Raw genomic sequence first — 7,496 nt, 5'->3', positions numbered from 1 at the left:
GGGATGGTTGTTGCAGTTGCTGTTGTGTTGTGTGCAAGCATTTCCGGCACGCAATGCTGCATTGCACGCAATGCTATGCACTTGAAAGCTTACGAAGCGTTGCACAGAGCGCAGCGCCATCTGTTGCGTAAGTTACGCCTGTTTTGTGTACGTTCTTTGGATTAATCGGGACGTCGCAGATGTTCCTTCACTCAGTTTTGGACCCGTTAAAGGTGTTTGACGATAAAATTCCTACCGCTAATCGTTTCCTGTTGAAGATTCATGGCATCATTCCTTTCACAATCCGGAGCGCAATCACGGACACGGTTCGGTGGCTGGTGGATTAATGGAGGACGGTTACGGGACGTTAAAACCAATGACGCAAGAACAAAAGTAAACCAACTGCATCATATAGCACATTAGAAGGCGGGATTGGGTTTACGGAGACGGTGTTTTTTGGCATTGTTTCGCGCCTTAGTCGCGCAGCGTAAAGATGGCGTCGAAGAAGAACAGCACACCGTTGGTGACCGCGAGCGAACCTTTCGAGATGGCGATCTTCTTCGTGTCGGTGTTCCAGCTGTTTTCCCACTCCTTCAGTATCAGCACACCGGACGCGATGAACATCGCGCAACCGATCAGGCTGAAGAACAGGTCCAGCTTCTTGTTGATCGGATTGCTCAGCATGTAACCTAGGCACCAACGGGGTGGGGGAAAGAATGGATTAGTGGTGTTGAGGACTAACGTTCGAGGAAGGTGGTGGGGAGGATTGCAAAACTTACCGGCAAACAGTGCGATAAGGATCACACTGTACCCGACGAATGTACCGGCCGCCAGAAGCTTGGTGATGTCATCCCGCTCGCCAAGACTTTTGTAGTGCAGGATCACACAGGTGATGGCGAGTGCCTGGTAGGGTAGCAGTAGGTCGGAAGACAAAGGTTTATTTGTGAGGAAATGCTAGCTTGCGGTGCCCCAGTGGAGATGGGTGACCCTTTAATGGCGTCCTCTAGATAACAACTGCAAGTGCCCTCTCCTTCTTTATCTCCCTTACTGGACGTAGAGTCCTGTTCGGACTTTGGAGAAAGATCTATTTACGTGCTGATGTTCTTTAGGTCGTTGAAATGATGATAGCGCATGATTTGCTTTCATACACAGACACATCTGCGTGCGCGCATACACAAAGACAAACTGTTGCTATTGTAAATTCGCAAACCGAAGCCATAAAAGAAAAAAAAAACGCTCAGCACGCTCTGACCCACACAACGGGCACGGACCGATCCGTCGGCCGACATGAACTGGGTCAAGTTGAACCGGTTGCGCTGTACGTGTGTACGATGTGATGCATGTCAGATGCGCAGGCAAGATTTTGCGGAATGCGTTCACATCGCCCTTTTACAACCACGTGTTTAAAAAACTCGATATCCGCCGTGTGGCGAACCTCCCTTTTCCATCAATGTCCGCGTCAAAGATGGACGGAAACCAGGGGGGGGGGTCGAATGTTTACTTGTGGTGTGGCGTCCGGCACGGCCAGACCTTCAACTGCCCAAAACAGGTCCGCCAACCAGCTCTTTAATCATTGTTTTAGTTTAGCAAACGCACACACAATGGTAGCGCGTGTTTACGCCAGCTCCTAAAATTGAGGCGCGAAATCATCCCAACACCGATACGGTGCGAGTGATGTAGCGGAGCACCTCGCTGCACTACGTCGCCTGCCATCTTTGTGCGGCCATTGTGAGTAAATGGTTCGTAGATTATTTTAAGCACGATCTTGCTGTTTGCGTCCGGTGATGTCATCGATCATTAAATCACCCACCATCACCGGGTGACACACAGAAGGGGGCGGTGACAGAGGGTTTAGAAGCTCTGCTTAAGACCTAATCGCCAGTGAGGTGAGGCCTTGCAGACTTCCTAACTCTATCCTCCTTCCAATACACGTTCCCATGGTTAGTTAAGGGGTTCTCTGGAGCTCTCTAATTACTATTTAATATTCCTCAACCCCTCAACCGAACTGGCCTGCGGTCGGTTTGTCCGACTGTCCGTTACTGTTTTCAAAATGGGCTGCAAAGTTTTAGGCGTAATTTGATTCTCGCTTCCGGTGCTGCGCTATGTTATACGATATCCGGACTTTGGAAATCTCTCCCTCGCGTTCAACCCTTTCAGTCGCTGATGCGGGCAGCGCCAAGACAAATAGTGTGGCCTGAAGTTCGGACGAACCCCGGGAGGACAAATATGTAAACAATGGCGCACAAATAAACTGATCGAAAAACACAACTTTACGATGGGATTGGGGTGAGTTCGGGGGGGGGGGGGGCTAGGGAGGGGTGGTCAGGAAGAGCAGAACAGGGAGAGCACCAGCAAAACACACGCTGCGGAAGTTGAAGCCGATCGGAGATAGTGGTTGATAGTTTTGCATTCACTGAGGCGTAAAACGAAATCTTTACGCCTGGTGCACAGCAGCACAACAAGACGATGTCTGTCACAAAGTCACAATGCAGTCGCCACTGCTACAAAAGAAGCGGGTTTGGCTTTTCTTTTTGCCGGGAAAACTCCGGGTACAAAATTCTTGCTTGCGTGCGTTGTTTGGGTGGGTAAGTGAGGACGTCGAATAAAATATTGCAAACTATCAATTCTTCACCAGCCTGTCACTTTCCTAGCCTGCCAGGACACCCCGGAAACTTACCAACTCCAGGAACTTCACGATGGACAATCGGCTGACGGCCATTTTGTTGGCTTTCTGTTACGCTCTTTGCTACAGGTTCGCTACGGGTTGAAGATGAAGAGTTTCTCGGCACGGTTGAGCTCGGTGCACTAGAATAGAAGCAAATTCCTTCCAGAAACAATGGGGTGGGTTTTTTTTTGCAACCAACAGAACAACAAAAGCGCTAGGCACACGCTGACACTCGCCGAAAAGTCGACCGGCTGCTTGAACGTTTCGAGTACAACTGGGGCCTGCACCGGGGGTCACCCAGACGTTTGGGCCCGCGTTGTGCGCCTGCTGATGCGTGCGATGGTAGTGCGAGAGCACCGCCGATGATGTCATCCGGCGGTATGCATGCGGCGGGACCTGATGTGTTGTTGTGTGTCTGGCCGAGTGCGCGCGTGCTACATTTACTGCTCACGAACCTTGCGTGTTTGTTTTCTGTTTTTTTTTTCCTTCACCAAGACCGTTCGTTCCAAGCGCAGAATGGATGAATGGATGGAGAATCAGCGTTGGAGTGTGTTCTGGTGGGTTTGTGGATGATGGATATATCTCGCGGGGCGCTTGCAGCGTATGGAATAGGAGCAGCAGCCATCTCATCGTTCAAATCCGAGGTCGTTATCGTCGCGTTCTTTGCAGCGTCTGTCATAATTTTTCTGCCTTTAATCGAGAGCGAAAGAGAGAGAGAGAGAGAGGGGTCCTCTAGGGCAGGATGAGTTGTTTGATACGCCTCATCAAACCAGCTGTAGGAATCCAAACCAAACGAAATCCACACAAACGTCTTAAACCTTATAATGCTCCTCGCTAGTCCTCGCTAGTCTTTCAATTCAATTTTGGAAGACAAATTTTGGTCGCATAGCAACGCAGCATCAGATCCACCGTGGTATCTGTAGAATTTTTTGCTGTTGTTGAGCAAATCAATCCCAAATAAAAAAACCAAACAACAAACCGCGAAGAACACACAAAGGCATCATCACTTGCGTTCTCTGCATGTAAAGCAGAGATGAGCTCATCAACACAAGACTGCGGCTGGCTGGAGCAGCGACAGAGCCATGGGCTCAGGTACACAAACGATGACGGCATCTTGGTCCGATTGCTTAAGGGCGGGCGGGCCATTCGCATGATCTATGTTTGTCGTGATCCTCACAACCGAATCAAGGTGATCAAGGCGTCTGGTTAAAAATAGTTCCGCAACTAGTTGCTCTCATTTTCGTGTTCTGTTTTGTAGCGGTTGTGGTGGAGTTTTGGAAATTCGAAGCGATCGATCGCTTCGGGTGGTACCACCATGGAAACTTTTGGAGAGAAGTTTGGTCACAGCATTTTGGTTTGGTGCCGTGACCAGGATACGTAGAAGAGTTGGTATCGTTTGGTCAATTTTATCCATTAAAAAGGAAATATTTATGAAATAACATTACACAATCGAGAAGTAGTGTAATTAATCATAGCACAGACCATGAAACTAACCACACAACGGTGACACGAACGACTGAAGGTGGAATAATAGGGCGGTGATTCAGTGCATAAACATTTCCGCTTGTTTATTATTGTAGTTTTGCGTAGCGCACAGCTTGTTTTGTCGAGAGGATGCGAGTGAGAGTGAGAGAGGATTTAAAATATTGAAATCAATTTAGAACAATGTTTAGTACACTAATATTATTTTTTTCAAACTAAAAATGAGACACTTACATATTTTCGAATTAAATAACAACACGAAACGTGGTAATGGTCCAAGAAATTTTATATATTTACTATAACTTAACGTTGTAGTATATACTGCTCCGGATGTCGCAAACTGTTGCTGTTCTATTTTGAAAGAAAGAAGTTAAATAGTAAACAATCGCTCCGCCACAAAATAGCGCCAAAAATCAAACCAACACTACTCGCGCCATCTATCGACGAATAAAGCTTGCAAGCGCCATTGTTGCGATTTCCACCCCCCAAGCTTTCACGTTGAAAGCTGCGCCATTTTGGTGAGTAAAGACAAAACGCAGGTTATGAAGGGAACTCACGCCATTTTGCATTGGATTACAATGATTTTTTTTTACTTTTAAAATAATGTTAAATATTATTACCTGTTTCACCGTTTCGGGTGTTTGAGATATCTGTAAGAAAAAAAGGGGCTAATTAAATTAGTTACGCCCCAATTGCTAAACTGCCTCATCAACACTGCAGTGAAAGATGTGTCAATATGTACACTGAAACATAATATTGCGAGAACTTCCAGGTACAAAAAAGCAAAAGTAAACAGTGGGACATAAAATAGGTCGATCTGGATATCGATTGGACAGGTGTACCGGGATGCGGTATGCGATCGGACGACGGACGAGCGGGGCGCGTGTGGGTCACTGATTTCAATTGCAATATTGTGCCGTCCGTTCCGCATCCGTCAAGCTAGGATAGATCGGTTTGAAGTACGCCCAAACTCGTGCTGAGGGTTGCGAAATGGGCACAAAAAGAGGTGTGTGTGTGTTGTGGTTGTTTAAATTTCATCAAAAAATGGCTGACGATTCACATCACGGAGAAACGAATCGCATAACTTAAAACTATAAAAAGAGAGAGAGAGGGAGAGAGATCTGGGTAATTTTCGAGTAATTTTTTTCGGAATTTGCACTATTTCGACAGTATGCTCCCGGCGAAAAGTAGTGAAATAAATCATCAAGTTATTTGTAACAGATGTGTAACGGGGTGCGATTCGTGTGCGTGTAGCAAGAATCTGGATCATCACGACAGCACTTGAGATAGTAGCAACATAGCGATCCGTGCGGTTAGGGCACTGATCTTGAAACGTTGCGTTCGTCCAATTGATCCATCCGGCTGGCTGCAGCCATACACCACCAGACACTGTCCAAAATTAAACCAAAACAGTTCGGCAGCACTTCAACACTCACCGCAACGCGGTTGGTGTGGCCACGTGGAAGATATTGGATGGGTTTCTGGCTGTTTGGCGATCAATTAGTACAAAACACACTGCTACGCAACGTCAAAACTCCAGCCGTCCAGGGCAGCGAGCACTTAAATCGTTGGCGCGTTACTCAACAGGCTGTTGAGCTAGATCTGGGATGTCTGCTAAGTCTGCTCGAGCAGGAAGCTCCGTGTGCGTTTTGGGGTTAGTTTTGTGAGCAGCCTAGAAGGCGGCAGTTCCGTTTCTTCCGTTGGGTGTGTCTAGTGAGCAAAATTTGGTGCGTATCTTGCGTGCGTGCTTTTGGAGGTCCCCGGCAAGTGATCCTAGCATGGCGGAAAATGTTGTAGTACCTCCGCCGAGGTTACACCCCAATGTGCTACCACCGCCAGGCTTGCATCCGACCGCACCGAGAGAATATCGACCACCGCTGTCGATCATCAAGTTTCTCGAGCTGGTATACAAACGCACGCGTCAAGCTATCCGCAAGGATCTGCCCACAATCAATACCTCAAAAATTCAACTGCAACTTCCTTTCTTCCTACTTCGTCGTGCTGCATCAATGCGGTGTGATGTAGTCGCTGGCAATTACCTGCACCACCCTGCACTACTACAGCTTCGACGATGGTGATCTGGTGACGGGATTTCTTGCCACCGGGACGTTCTGTGGGTTTATCGTGATTCTTTTCACCGTAATGGCAGGTACGGGGTCGTAGACAGTCATTTGGCTGGACCAGATGGCTCGGCTAATGTGGTTGCGTGTTTTTGCAGGCTACCTGATGAAGGCCCATCTCCATCGCCGGTTAAGCATCTTCTACAGCTTGCTCGGCTGCGCCTGCTTCCTAACGTCCGGCGTGTTCGTCATCGAGGCGTGGGAGCACGCATTCCGCACACGGACGCGTGATCTCGCCATTACCAAGGGTTCGATATCGGTCATCAATGGTGTGATCTTTCTGATGGACACGATCTTTACCTTTCGTGACCGAAAGTGAAACGCGCGCGACGGTGCATTACGACCCGTACACAATGTGTACCGATGTTTAGTGTTTAGTGCTGAAGCTCTAGTGTGTTGTAGCTCTTAACAGAATAAAGCGTCTACTAACAGGTGGGATAGTCGTGTAAAGTAGTTTCTGATGATGTTTAGTTTATTGTGTGTGCTGCTGATTGCATATTGTTAGGCGAAACGGCACTCCGTCTTAAGCTTCTTCCTGAACTATCTTCGCTGGATATTGAAATTGATGCGGCGTGAGACACATGCTAGGCTAACACACACACACACACACACACGGGAAGCGGTAGTCTTCGTCTCATACTTTTACATTAGCTTTACAAACATTTGCCATACTTTTCCCTCAAAGTGCATCGCCAATGCATCCGCAAGAATGCAACGATGGGCACACGATGGCCGTGGAATGACGTGCAGGCAAAAATGCAATCAGTGTCGAAATGCAATGCAACTCCCGGCACCGGATACCGATCGGACCGATCAGAACCAGTAGCACCAGCAGACGAGGAAGCAAAAGTAAACAATGAATAAAACAGTGAAACTATGCATAACCTTGCACCTCTTGCACCGTTTCGCCTCAGCGCTGTAGCGTTCGGTTGGGGCGCGAGGTTTGAAATACTCGCTGGTACACGAAGCACGAAGCATAATCAATGAATGGATCGTTTCAGTGCGCAAGAATGATGCTTCTTGCCGTGGATAGGTTCATCGGGATGATGACATACATAATACTCGCAGACATAAATACACACACGTGCGCACACAAAACCTATAAGCTATCTGCAGCAGCAAGTTCATTTCTGCGTGCTGCATCGTGAGGGTTGAGTAAAGCGGAATGGGTCCTTCACACTCTTTCCCCCACCCGATTCTTGCAATGGCGAAATCCGAACGATGAACAATCTGCAGTGCAATCGTTCGGA

General features: G+C 47.9%; 2 protein-coding genes across 2 annotated transcripts; one reads left to right on the top strand and one right to left on the bottom strand.

Moving 5' to 3' along the window:
* Positions 1–452: 452 nt before the first annotated feature.
* On the bottom strand, positions 453–2,698 carry LOC126561374 (uncharacterized). Its single transcript, XM_050217487.1, has 3 exons — positions 2,657–2,698; positions 759–882; positions 453–668 (listed from the first exon to the last, which is right to left on the bottom strand). Exons 1-3 carry the CDS (start codon positions 2,696–2,698, stop codon positions 454–456), a joined length of 381 nt encoding a protein of 126 aa, XP_050073444.1. The 3' UTR covers position 453.
* A 3,206-nt stretch (positions 2,699–5,904) lies between these two features.
* On the top strand, positions 5,905–6,581 carry LOC126562423 (uncharacterized). Its single transcript, XM_050218938.1, has 3 exons — positions 5,905–6,030; positions 6,152–6,275; positions 6,345–6,581. The coding sequence occupies exons 1-3, from the start codon at positions 5,905–5,907 to the stop codon at positions 6,563–6,565; spliced, it is 471 nt and encodes a 156-aa protein (XP_050074895.1). The 3' UTR covers positions 6,566–6,581.
* Positions 6,582–7,496: the final 915 nt, after the last annotated feature.

This window comes from Anopheles maculipalpis, chromosome X, assembly GCF_943734695.1.
Source record: "Anopheles maculipalpis chromosome X, idAnoMacuDA_375_x, whole genome shotgun sequence".
Lineage (NCBI taxonomy): Eukaryota > Metazoa > Arthropoda > Insecta > Diptera > Culicidae > Anopheles > Anopheles maculipalpis.
Note: the sequence above shows the minus strand (reverse complement) of the source record. Positions and strands in the feature narration are given on the sequence as shown.